A 14,452-nucleotide genomic window follows, 5' to 3' on the forward strand; every position below is an offset into this window, starting at 1 on the left:
TTGGCGTGAAATTTTCAAAAATACTTTCTTGGTGAGCGCCTTCGTCATAAAAGGAACCAGTTCTCAAAATTTCAAGTTTTTAACACGTACAGCGGTTTAGACTGTGCGTTGATACTGATAGATAAGTCAGTCAGTCAGGATAAGTCTTTTTGCAATATATACAGTATAGATAGGATCATTTTAAAAACAAACATTAAATTAACAATGTCGAAGCTTTGCATGCTCCGAACATGAAGGTCAATGACATTAGTGGAATAGTTAATAGTTGTTGTACAATCACGTTCCATTCCAAAGTTTTTATTGTGGTTATAAATCAACCGTTAATCCGGCTAATGGTGCTCAAGAGCGATTACAATCTTCGAAAGCTACGTGCAACTAAAGTGTTTGCAAAATCATCCAAACTTAATAATAAAACTTAATTAGGACCTTCGTGTGCGAATTAAAGAGTTGCTCTACAGTTGGCGTCCGGTAAAAAAAGCTTTGCATGACAGTGGAAGGGGATACGTTTGTTCATAGATAGATACTTATTTATCTACTGCACTTTTCTACAACGTGAAGTGGATAGGTTGATCACACCAACCTCTCAGTGAAAAAGAAGTGTAACTGTACACTGAATGTATCGTGAAATCGCCCACTGGGCAGGTTCAAGGCAGGTGTTCTTTTTTCCTGAAGACAACTGCAACATCAACCGAGAACCGACAAAATCATACATAGCTCTTGAATTATACAGAAGAAAGAATACCACCTAATGTATCGATGTGAAGGGCATGTTACCAATTAAATTAGATTTTCCAAGGATAGGCTATAAACAGCGATATATATGACTATAAAATATTTGAATACCATTAAAATATGCCATGTAAAACATACTTATACTTAGGTTTTTGATACTCTAATAATAGTGATTTGGTGAAAGCAAATACTTAATTGCTTACGGCTTTGTAAGAATTTAGCAGAAACTACGTTCGAATGCAACATTGGTACATTTATGAGTGTTCATATTTTAATTATGCAACGCCCATTTGTGAATTGTGACGTAATTTGACGCAAATATGGCCAGCGGATCCGCGTAGTCCGGGTGCGATTTAACGAAGTGCTTATGGATGCACGCGACGCCCGCTCATTAGTACGCACGCAACTCGGTCATGGGGTACACTACACGCCACCTATACCCGACCCTTATAGCCTTCATTAGACATAGCCGACAACGAGTAATGGCTTTCAGCACGCTCGAGTCTTGCTGAGCAACTACGAACCCGACAATATTTACATCTGCGCAGCTCACGCTATATCATTTCTGTCCGGTGAGATTTTATTCGGGGCACGCCAACTAAATCTACGGTTACAACTTTAGTACAACCCTTCGGACACAGAAATTAACCAAATTACATTCAGCAAAGCAAATCGCTCCAAAAGAAAGGGCTGCTGAAATAATTGTCTACTTTACTCTCGGAGAAATAGAATTACAATCTAAATTAATTACGCTTTTAAAGCGTCCGTTATTCTTAATTAGTTTCTGCACCGCAGCGGAAGCTCCCGCGCCCGCCTCGCGTTCTCTTAATGAAGGGTAGTTTCAAATCAGTACGTTTGATCAACTCCTGCAGTCTTAATTACGGCACCCGTTCCGCGCGGGACAATCCTGTTATTTATGACTACATAAGCTTGATTATTCTTTAATGAATACTTGTTTTAAAACGTTTAATTAAGTTTTATGGCGACAGGAGCGCCCAGACGACGTCCCGCCGCTCCGCCGGCCGCGAGCTAATTGGATCGGGTTGACGCACCGCGTCCCGCGCCCCGCGGATACCCCCATCCCCATCCTAATTGTATGAAATTGCTAATTGGAAAATTTTATAAACGCGCCCGTCCATAGGCCTATGCGGTAATCAAAAAGTTGTAATATAGAAAAGTTAATTCAAAAAGTTCTCGTTACAAAAAAAAATTCTTTCCATATTCATCTCCTTCTTTGTGGGGTTTTCAATTTAGCTCTGAATAGTGGCTGGCAATTGTTAAATCTTGATATTTTGTCCACAGGGCGTGTAATTGTGGTGGTCGGTGCGAGCGGTTCCCGCTCCAAACGTCAAGCTGGCAGCGAGCGCGCTGAGCATGAACCCGCACTACCACGGGTACGCGGAGCTGAGCTCACCGCACCCGTCCTCGCCGGAGGCTGCGTTCGCGGCGAACGGCCACGACTACCCTCACAACAACAACAACCCAGCACTAAAGGAATGCGCAGGCTGCGGAGGCAAAATTGTAGAGAGGTTTCTACTCCACGCGCTCGACAGATACTGGCACCACGGCTGTCTAAAGTGCACGTGCTGTGGACAAGCGTTAGCGGACATGGGACGCTCGTTTTACTTCAAAGGAGGGATGATCTTATGCAAAAGCGACTACACAAGGTGAGTTTTAAATTATAACAAACTCATATTTTGAGTAGTTGCAGATATCTGGGCCACATATTTTAAAGATAAAAAAATAAAACGCTCATGTTCAGGCACGTTAATTAATACGTGGTCAGACGTTAGTATTCGATCCACCTCGTCCGATCATCGCCATTGATTATCCATAAAAGGCAGAGTTTTTAGTGCATCATCTAACGATGACAATAGCGTGTCTGTCAAACGTTTCGAACACCCAAAAAAATAACCCGAGAAAGCCCCGGGCGCATTGTTATGAAAATGCTTTGAGCCGTTGTATTTCTACCTGTGAAAGGGACAAAAAGTGCAGCTTTGCGCAGCAACCAATCGTCGGAATCTCTAAAGCCCGCTAAATTGGCATCGTTAAAAAACTTAAGGACTAATTTAGGACGCCGGTAACAAAGTTTTTGTTATATTTTCGCATTAATTAATTGCAACGATGTTGTACCACCCGGATTTTTATTTTTTGATGAGACACTTTCACACAATTAAATTGAAATGTAATAAATAATATATTTGGGATGAGTTTTGCAAGGAGTTTTCTGTGGATGGATGTACCTAATAGAAACAGGGCCGGCGCCGCTCCGGTCTCGCACGTGGACCGCAGCTGCCTCGGGCGCCCTCCACGTTAATTAGCTAAACGCAAGGAATTCAACCCAATTAACTAAGTCCACCACCCCGCTGTGGTACACGGCTCTCGTTATAATTACACCCTGATTTTCTGTACGTTTCTACCTACCACTTAATGAGGACCGGTCTCGTGTACCGTACTTACTCGGTAGGTATAGATAGGTTTAAACGAGTCACCGATCTTACGCTCTCTATTAAATATATTTGGTGTATCAGCTTCATAATTTAGAGCTCCGTCTATTTGCCATTCATAAAGGAAATATAAATTCGTTTTAGACTGATTTCCCTTGTTTACCGGCGGTCGGGAACCAAACTAGGAGCGAAGAGTGGGCCGACCGCGGCGCGGGTCGTGCGTCGTAGATTCGATAAAGCTCGTCTCACAGTTGACAGAGACGGCGCGGCCTAACGAGCGGCGGGGCGCAGGGGGATGAAGAAGTGCGGTTCCGTGCATGTCTCTGCTGATTGACCCGCGTCACTCGGCAAACAACAACTAACGAGTCGGCCCCTGCGCCTCCAGGTACGGTAATTCGCTCGAATCACTCCCGCGGCCGCTTCTCCCTTGATACTCGAGGTTGTTGTTCACTGCATACTACTGCCAAAATTTCATTTTTTAACTGTTACAAATTAATGTACCCACAGTCAAAATGTGCAATTTTCCATTGCGGACAGAATACTATAAAACAGATGCCTTAATTTTAAACGAAACGGTAACTCATATAAGGTAATTATTAAACGACTTACAAATTTCAATGCTCTGATGAGTAAAAGAGTAGAGGTGATTTAATCTTTAAGCCGGATACACACCTGTTACTCGCTACTTTACCACGTCACGAGCGTGCGCCAGCGTGACGCGTTATAAGGTGATTGTAATGTGTTTCTGGCCATAGTAAATTCTTCGATATGTTTGGACTTGTGGCAAATGTGTTTCCGGCGCAATACGTTAATAATAATTATGGAGGCATGTCACAGAGAAATAGTGATATCAGTGACATCGCGAATTACTCAGGAATATCTCTAAATCCCAGAAAAAGCCGAATATCCCAACAGATTCCACTAAAAACTCATTTCACTAAACAAATCTAGTGAAATAGCAAAACACTGAACATACGTTCGTTACCTATTTGACAGAATCTACAGGCCTCCCATCTAATGTTACGTGGGTGTCAAATTTTTTAACGCTACACCAGACTCGCTTTGTCGGTCCTTCATTCAGCTTCACCTATTCCACCTTCGTAGGCTCGCTTCATTCATGACCATTTCTGCGAGCTTCTGACTTTGCGCTTATCAAAACACTCTAGGGGTTTGACAGATAAGCCTGTGTGGAGTCGAAGTGCTCATTAGATTTCGTTTTGGACCACATTCGACTTAATCTTAAATAATAAAATTAATAAAATCATTTCTGTGTTTTGCCCTTTCACTAGATTTGTTTAGTCAATTTAAGGTTAAATCTGTTGGAGTATTCGGATACATCCAAGATTTCGTGATGTCTTAGGGCGAAATCCCTGATACTTATTCTCTTGTCCCTACGACAGGTATGCCGTATGCAATGTGCGCCAACCCCAACAAGTCTTCACTGATTGAGACTCCTTAACAAAATTAACGCTCAGCGGCGTAAACAAAATGTCGCGTTTATCCACCGCCTTTTGTTCACAATATGATGAATTGCGGTCTCGCACCACAAAGACGATGATGATGTTTCACGTTGATTACTGTTTACGCGCGAAATTAGTCGCGGAGTTGTTAGATATTCTCTATATGCGAGATGAACACAAAAGCTAATGTAAACAGCTTAATTATTATGATTATGATTATGATTTATAATGATTTATAACACCTTTTGTTTATGAGAATAAACCAATTGTTTTTATATCTGCTATATTTCTCGAAACTTATTAACCACTAGAAGATGCCCGCGACTTCGACCGCGTGGATTTAGGTTTTTAAAGATCCCGAGGGAACTGTTTGATTTTCCGGGATAAAATGACTTTGTCAATTACAGGGACGCAAGCTACAATTTTGCTACCTCGGTAACAAATTTCATACAAATCGGTTAAGCGGATCGGTCTTTAGGAATCCCATGGGAACTCTTTGATTTTCCGGGATAAAAAGTAGCCTATGTACGTCCTCGGGATATAAGCTAACCCCGTACCAAATTCGTCAGAATCGGTTAAACTGTTGGGCCGTGAAAAGGTAGCAGACAGACAGACAGACAGACACACTCTCGCATATACATATAATATTAGTATGGATATTCATTAAAAGCCAGCAAGTCCTCCTGCTATAAATGTTCAAAAGCGGCAGTAATCACTTAATTAACATCAGATGCCTACTACGAGTAGATAGATTTTTTTCTTAATTCATAGACTAGCACTTGGCTGCAATCAGACCTGCTAGCAAGTGATGATGCAATTGCAGTCTATGCTCGCGCTTGCCTAAAAGATGCCTATTATTTATCACTAGCCGATGCCCGCGACTTCGCCCGCGTGGAATCAGGTTTTTGAAATCTCGTGGGAATTCTTTGATTTTCTGGGATAAAAAGTAGCCTATGTGCTAATCCAGGATATTATCTATCTCCATTCTAAATTTCAGCCAAATCCGTCCAGTAGTTTTTGCGTGAAGGAGTAACAAACATACACACACACTCACACACACACACACACACATACAAACTTTCGCCTTTATAATATTAGTGTGATTGACTGGAAGGTACTCCTACTGGAAGGTAGGATATTAAAATTGGAAGCATGTTATGTATTAAAAGTATAACAGATCCTTGTGAAGTACATAGTTTTATTCTTATTTTAGTTTTCTAACTTTTCTACAGGCATTTTAGTAGTGTCAAAATAGCATAAAGTAGGTATTTCGCCATATCAAGTAGGTAAGTTGTTTTAACTACGTTTCCTTGTAGTAAGTACCTAGAATTCTTCAAGGTCATAAATTCAGCTATTCTACTACTCTAGGTTGGAGATCGCTTTGTGATAAGACCGCGTTTACACCGCTTTATCTTGTTTCGTTTAATCTTATGTGTTATTCGTTTTTTATGAATCTTATCTTATCAGTGGAAACCTCGGGATTAAAACTAACGTTTATTGCATTAGTTTAGTCTCACGATGTGAATTTTTACCAATTAGTATGTTCACAGAAAACAAATTAATTTTGTGCGGAATTAAAAAAAATTGTACGTATTAAATCAGTAAGTACATAATATAAATTATAACTCTTTTAACCATCGCAATTTTCATCGTTTGTATTTTATACCCGACTTCGGCAAACTCAAACGGAAGGGTTATGCCTTACCAGTCTTTTATGTATGTAGGTGTGTAGGTTTGTATTCACGTGTGTTTCTCCTTCTGAGCCGACTTTGATGAATGTCAATTGATTCGTCTTTATGATCCGGCTGATATAGACTACATTTTTAACCCCCGACCCAAAAAGAGGGGTGTTATAAGTTTGACGTGTGTATCTGTGTATCTGTGTGTCTGTGTATCTGTGTATCTGTCTGTGGCATCGTAGCGCCTAAACGAATGAACCGATTTTAATTTAGTTTTTTTTGTTTGAAAGGTGGCTTGATCGAGTGTTCTTAGCTATAATCTAAAAAAATTGGTTCAGCCGTTTAAGAGTTATCAGCTCTTTTCTAGTTTTCTTGTAGAAAAGAAGGTTAGATAACCGTTAGGTTCATAATATGTATTATGTCAATAGACAAATGTTAAGCTGTCAAGATGGACGTTGCCTAAATACATAATTATTTATTTGAAAATGATGTTTTGGAAAACTCAAATACTTTGGATCGTCGGGGGTGTTATAAGTTTTTAATTTACACTTGTATACGAACAAAATCAACATGACGGATGTTACATCCAAAAAACAGGGGTCTCTGATTTTTTTAATTTTTTGCTACCTATCATATCGAATGTCAAGTAAAAGAGGCGGAAATTATGAGTTTTAATAAATATAAATATAGTACAATATTAAAATATACCAATGAACAGAAAAAGAAAGATATTATAAATTGTCTAATCTAATTCCTTAATCTAATAAGTCATTGATTTTATGATTCTACGAGTTAACTTTATATTAATAAAAAAGTTCTTTCATAGCTTCGTAGCCTTTATTGAAGATTCGCCGTATTTTTCTATTTGTTTATTATAATCGTGTGTCGTGTGTATGTGTGGTCACGTGACTACAAAATGAGCAAACCCCGTAGAGATTCAACAGCATCAATCGAACTAAATTATTCGATTGAAAATGCCGAGCAATCAGAAAACTCGTAGCACGTAGCAGCTCTACGACTGGCAAACAAAATTACATTCACCGCTTTAATGTTTCACTACTACTTATTCGTGACCACAAAGATGAGTTTATATTGGTTTTCTAACCGACTTCAAAAAAGTGCGAGTCGGACGTGTGCACCGAAAGATTTGTACCTGAGGTTATAATAATATGATTGTTTTTAGGGTTCCGTACCTCAAAAGGAAAAACGGAACCCTTATAGGATCACTTTGTTCTCTGTCTGTCTGTCTGTCCGTCGTGTCTGTCAAGAAACCTATAGGGTACTTCTCGTTGACCTAGAATCATGATTGATAGGTAGGTAGAGCTTATAGCACTAGTACAGGAATAAATCTGAAAACTGAGAATTTGTGGTTACTTACATCATTCAAAAAAATTCAATTTTCAAAATAAGATAACTATACTAAGTGGGGTATCATATGAAAGGGCTTTAACTGTACGTCCTAAAACAGATTTTTATTTATTTTATGTTGGAAAAAATACCCGAGTACGAAACCCTCAGTGCGCGAGTCTGACTCACACTTGGCCGGTTTTTTTCTTATTGAACTAATAAGTCGATTTACTTTTACGATCATAATGTAACCATATTGCCCTATTCACTGGACGATAACCGTGCCTTGCTAACGTTTAACATCTCAGTGGGAGCTTGTCGACATCAATTTATGTACTATGTCAATTTGCACAAGAGGAACGTTTTAGTCCGGGACACAGTGCCTCATTAGAGGCGAGCGGTTGCAATTAAAGAGTGCGTCTTTTGCTCGTTGATATTAGAACTGTTTGCCTTTGTCCAGACGTATTTGGATGTTTTATATTCTGCATAATATTATCATCATCATCATCGTCAACAGATAGACGTCTACTGATAGATAAAATAGATATAATATAGGTCTCTTGTAGGGATTTTCACACGCCACGGTCTGGCGCTGCCTGAATCCAGCGACTCCCTGCGGCTCGTTTGAGGACACTCATCCACCAAGTGGGGGTTCTACTAACACTGCACCTTCTGGTACGAAGTTGCCATTCCAGCACCTTTGGGCCCCAACGTCCATCGGTTTTTAGAACTATGAGCCCTTTTTTTTTTTTTTGTTGACGCTGGGGAATGCATTTACGCATCCCCCCCGGAGGGAGGGTATGTGGGACTCGCCGGCCGAGAGGCGACCGGAATACCCACTAAACCCCAGCGGCGCTACTGCGCGTCGCCTGGCGACTGGGTCACGGGAACGGCCGAAGCAAACAACCGCAACCCAACCAGCGACGTCTGCCGAGGCAGACCCTCCACTGGGGACCTGCTCGGTCCCCACCACCGTACTTCCGGGACACACCAACGAAGTGCGTCCCCCGACCCTGGGACGCGCACGTCGCCCGTGTCCCGTCCTACGCTTCGTCCACTGTGCCCTCTGCTAGTCAGAGGGACACGCGGAGAAACCTCCCCCCTGCCATAGCCAACAATATCTCCGAAGAGAAATTATTAGCCATGTTACCGGGGCGCACCGGCCCGAACACTGCTCTTCCCCTCGGACGCATCCAAAAGGGACCAGCAGCATCCAGGCACACTGGGAGGTTACCTGGCCCTGCTCATTGCCACTTGAGCTTTGCAACCCGTTGCCTTATATGTTTTTATACTTGTACACCATGACAAAGCAGTGTTTTATTAAATACAAATAGTTAATTTGTACAAAATTTGGCCTTAATTCTAATACCCTCGTAAAATAGGTTTAGTACGCCAATTTAAGTAATTTAAGCCATTGGTCTCTTAGCTAATGAGTTTTAATTTTCTACAGACCGCAAACGTAAATATTTGCTTAAACTAATTTAAAGCCGGCACGCGATCGCAGCAGTTCCATATCAAAACAGTTCATTAAGAAATGGAACAATTGATTAATGGGAAATGAAACGTAATGGCTTTATGGCTAAATGATTTAAATACTCATAAAGATTACAGAAAGAAAGTAGGGTAATCGAATACCATCCGCGAGGTACAATTTAGAGGGAATGCATAATATTTCACTGGTAAAACTGAACAAGTGAGAGTTGTTCTTGCATAATCAGTGTTCCGTGAACTAAAAAAGTACCACCATTAAGAGTGGTCTCTCCATCACTCGCTTCATACAAACGTAGTTCCAATTTCATTTGAATATTAAGCAACCAAAGTCCATGAAATTTTGCAGACATATTCTAGAAACTAATATCTATATGTCTGTGGTTTTCCAGATTTCTGTTAAAATATTCGGTTTCAAAGTTACGCGGTCTTAAAAATTTACATACAAATCTTAGAGCCCCTGTAATTTTAAAACTAAATACCTATATTTAGAAAAATCTAAAACACAACAGACAATACTCAAATGAAATTGGAACTACGATTGTATGAAGCGAGTGACGGAGAGAGCCCTGTTAATATTATTACTCTTAAACAATTTTGTTTTACGGATCTTTTTTTATCTCTCGTTATTTCTAGATTTTATTCTAAGTACACGCTTTATCTAGTAAGTCTGTGTAGCAGTAACTAGATTCTACACCTATTTGTGCTGAATTTCAGCCTAACAGCTTTATTAAAACTAGGAGATGCCCGCGACTTCTTCCGCATGGATTTAAGTTTTTCAAAAACCTCTTTGATTTTCCGGTATAAAAGTTACAGTAGATTTTTACAGCAATTAGATAAGACTAGCTTTACGTTTTGTTGTAACATTTTCAATTAAAAAAACAGTTTAACTGATGGACCCGTAAATATGTGACGGACAGACAGACATACTTTCGCATTTAAAATATTATAGTATGGATAGTATCTCAATAAAACGTCTGTAGGCAGAGAGGCAACCGCAGTTATTGTATAAGTGTTCCGTTTCCTTGTAACGAGTAGGTACGGGGCACTAAAAATGATTTATTCTGAAAGTTGCACGGAACTTGTAAATCGTCGGTAACAATGTGTGCGTGTGGGTACCAAGTTGGCTGGTTGGCTCGTTAGTGGGGCTGATTGCCGATTGAGGAGCGATCTCGTGATTGACGGAGGTCTAACGAAGTCGCTTCAAGAGCTGGGCGTGCTCCCAACTTCCTATATTTTAAGAAACTGGATATTGGAAACTTTGACACGCGAATTTTGCCAATTGCCAACATTCCACGGAACACTTCGTCTAATGATGTCTAGCACTTTGATGTTTTATTTGTTGGTGGAAATGTCTCACCTATTATAGCATAAAAGGATCACTCCGTAATCATGTTTTAATAAACGGCGACTATTGAACGACGCAATAAAGTGCAATTTAGCTCGCGCAGTGCTACTGCCTAAAATTAATAACACCTCTCTTTCTATCGCATTAAATTTTAGCTTTCTTTCTTACAAGAAATCTCATAAAATGCGAGTGCCATTGAAGGGGCGCGTGAAATGATTATTATTATTATTAAAAATTATTTGTATTTCAACTTTCAACTAGAATATGAGGAATTATAGAAATGAAGAATATCATATAAAAATTTTATTTGCAATAAGACCCCAGCTATCGTAATGTAATTCTAATGCCTTGTATCGTTACCGGATTCAGCCATTTCTGGTAAAGTTTCGAATATTTTTGCTAGTGATTATAAAAAAAAAATCGAGTAGTTGCAAGTCGGTTGGCTCGTTAACGGGGGTTGATTGTGGATTGAGTAGCTATTGCTTGATTGACGGAGCTCTAACGAACTCGCTTGAAGAGTGGACGTGCCTCCACGTAACGATCTTTTATCCCAATATTGGAAACTTTGACACGTGAATTTTGCATATTTTTTTTTTATTCGAAGCCAATTTAGTCCTTGAGTGCGATTTCACGTGGTGATGAGGTAAGTGATAATGCAGCCTAAGTTGGTAGCAGGGTAACTTGGAAAACTATGGAAATAATTAAACAAGTAGTGCTACGCTAAACCCCCTAGACTTACAACAATGGAAGCCATCTACCAGACCAGAGGCAGTTAAAAAATTAGAAATTCCTAAATTGCTCTTCCAGGGATTCGAACCCGGGACCCACCTATTTATGAGAATAAATGCTTATCCTCCAGGAAGATTGTCAAAATGGGAATATTAGAATTACCTGAAGCTAGGTTTCAAGGCCGCATGGCAGTGACCAGATTTGCATCCTAGTCGCTTACAAGACAGAATGATCATATTTTGTTCCATTTAAATCTAAATGGGAAAGCCTATGTCCAACAGTGGACTTCCACAGGCTGATGATGATGATAATGATGAAATATAGTAGTTTTAACCTTTTGTCTTTTGAAAACAAAAATTGAACAGCTTGGTTTTTTTGCCAGCTCTTGTCGTTAAATTCTACTACCTGAACCTATGGTACAGTTTTAACCGCGTAGTGCTTACATTATAGATAAATAGTTTGAGTTTAGGTAAGTACCTAAATATACTTAGGTATTTTTAGGATAAAAGGCATAATTCATTCAGTCTGCCCCTCTGACCGAGACTAATGAGGTTCTACCTACTACGATGCCATAAAGTTTGACAAAATTCACCTTTGAGTTTACAATATTCAGTTGGAGATAGCGACGTAGAGTCACGTCCACTCTTGAAGCGAGTTCGTTAGAGCAGCGTCAATCACGCCATTTGCTGCTCAATCAGCAATCAGCCTCCGCTAACGAGCCCCAGCACTTTAATTGAGCAATAGTACAAAACTTTTACACTAAATAACAAATGGAAAACATTAGGTGTACTATTACTTATCGTTATGTGAAATTTGTGCAAAATACACGTGTTAAACTTTTGAGTATTCGGTTAAAAGTGCGCAACGCGCTGTCACGTCCACTCTTGATGGTATTCGTTAGAGCAGCGTCAATCAAGCCATTTGCCGCTCAATCAGCAATCAGTAACCGCTAACGAGCCCTAGCAGTTTAATTGAGCAACAGTACAAAAGTTTTACACTAAATAACAAGTGGAAAAACATTACTATTATTCTTATAAGAATATGTGCAAAATACACGTGTCAAAGTTTTCAAAGTTTTGAATATTCGGTTAAAAGATTGTAGCGTGCAGTCACGTCCACTCTTGAAGCGAGTTCGTTAGAACTGTGTCGATCACGTGATTGCCGCTCAATCAGCAATCAGCCGCCGCTAACGACCTGCAGCACTCTAATTTAGCTACAGGACCTACCTGCATTAATCCTATACACTACAACAAGTTGCAAATCATTATAATCCGGATATAGGATTTGTGCAAAATACACGTGTCGAAGTTATGAATATTCGGTCAAAAGATCGCAACGCGCAGTCACGTCCACTCTTGAAGCGAGTTTGTTAGAGCTGCGTCAATCAGCAATCAGCCTTTCCTAACGACCCAAAGCACTGTAATTTACCTACAATACAATTTTTTTAACGATGAATAACTAATTTAAAGTACTATTTATCCGTTAATGGACTTTGTGCAACATACATGTGTTATAGTTTTGAATATTCAGTCAAAAGATTGCAACACACAGTCACGTCCGCTCTTGAAGCGGGTTCATTACAGCGGGGTCAATCGCGCTTTTGCTGTTCAATCACCAATCAGCCGCCGCTAACGACTCCAGCACTATACTTGGCTTATAAGACACAACTTTAGACACTAAATAACAAAGTTAAAAAAACTTGGCATTTGTGCAAAATACACGTGTCAAAGTTTTGAATATTCGGTTAAAAGATCGCAACGCGCAGTCACGTCCACTCCTGAAGCGGGTTCGTTAGAGCTGCGTCAATCACGCGATTGCTGCTCAATCAGCAATCAGCCGCCGCTAACGACCCAACCAGCGAACTTCTTGCCACTCACCAACACACATTTTACCTACATTTGCAACATGTAACACAATTTTGTGAATTTAAATCATATTTGCGGGTAGGTATTTGTGGCTGGTTAACTTATTCGAAATTATTACGCATGTTGCTTACTTGAAAATTGAAATTCGTTCTACCTGCGAGTATCGATTTTGCCCTTATATTATTTTGGGTAGTAACTTATACTTATATTTTTAACTTTTATACAAGGTTCTTTTGGTCCGTTTTACTTAGACGTTATTGGCTTTGATGCTCGAATTCTACAAACTTGGTGAGCTGTAAAATTTCATACTAAGCACATAATCAAGTATGCATAGCTAAAAACTAAGTTATGTTTGAAACTTTCATTATCATAGTTTTTCATATCTGAAAGAGTTTTCTACTTTTTGGTCTACCTACTTGGGGGAAAGTGACGATGACAATGATTGAAGATGTAACGCTCTTGTTATAAAATGCATAACTCACTCTAACTTTAAATGATAGTGACTAATGTTAAAGTATTTAATATTAAAATATATATTTTATGTTCACGCGTCGAAGGCGGGCGGTTTCCAATTTGGCCGTTCGTTAGCGCGCAAAAGACTCAACCACTCACCTCTAATGAGGCACTGTGTCTCGGACTCAAACGTTTCTCTTCTGCAAATTGACATTGTACGTGTAAATTGATGTCGACAATCACGTCGAGACCAACGTTTATCTAAGACACGATATCGTTGAACGTTTGAACTAACTACCACCTAAAATGCTTAGGAAGGAAACGTACCGGATACCATACTGAGAGCAAATAATGTCCACTGATAACATTAATTCGTACCGAATCCCATATCCGTTTCCTTCGAAAGCTATTTTGGTAACGTGCTGGTAGTAGAGAGACACAGAAGATTTTAGGTCCATATTCCAAAATGTACCAATCTAAGGTTCTAACTAGGCTCAACTCAACTTCTGACGTCCACAGGGACCACCATCCGAGAAAGGCATCGGTGAAAAATTCTTCACTTAGGAGCATAATTTACCTTTAAACAAAACCAGGAGGCGGGTTACTGCTGCAAGTTAAAAAAAATGATACACAATTACACACATCAATCGAAGTTGTAAACTCGTATTGCAGACTATTAATTGGTAGTGGTCGCAAAGTTAGCAGAAGTTCCTTGCTGGTCGAGTCGTGTAAAAGGCTCGCAGACTGGACGATTGGGTTACGCCGGCGGCGCATGACCTCAATTAATTTCGTTTGTCTCTTTGTCTGTCCGTCGCAGCATCGCATCTAAACAACGTTCGAACCAATCTACGTCTAGAATTCTATTACGGATATCCACTTTGGTCATGCAAAGTTGTTGCCTTCG

General features: G+C 39.8%; 1 protein-coding gene across 2 annotated transcripts in view; it reads left to right on the plus strand.

Annotated features, from left to right (window-relative positions):
* LOC123870282 (LIM domain transcription factor LMO4) overlaps positions 1 to 14,452 on the plus strand; it is a 253,622-nt gene that overhangs the window by 139,264 nt on the left and 99,906 nt on the right. For both annotated transcript variants that reach the window (XM_045913621.1, XM_045913550.1), the window contains exon 2: positions 2,035 to 2,399. In XM_045913621.1, the coding sequence (XP_045769577.1) occupies positions 2,107 to 2,399 (293 nt within the window). In that variant the 5' untranslated portion in view covers positions 2,035 to 2,106. The remainder of the gene's footprint in view (positions 1 to 2,034; positions 2,400 to 14,452) is intronic.

The sequence above is a fragment of the Maniola jurtina genome, chromosome 1 (assembly GCF_905333055.1).
Source record: "Maniola jurtina chromosome 1, ilManJurt1.1, whole genome shotgun sequence".
NCBI classification, from domain to species: domain Eukaryota; kingdom Metazoa; phylum Arthropoda; class Insecta; order Lepidoptera; family Nymphalidae; genus Maniola; species Maniola jurtina.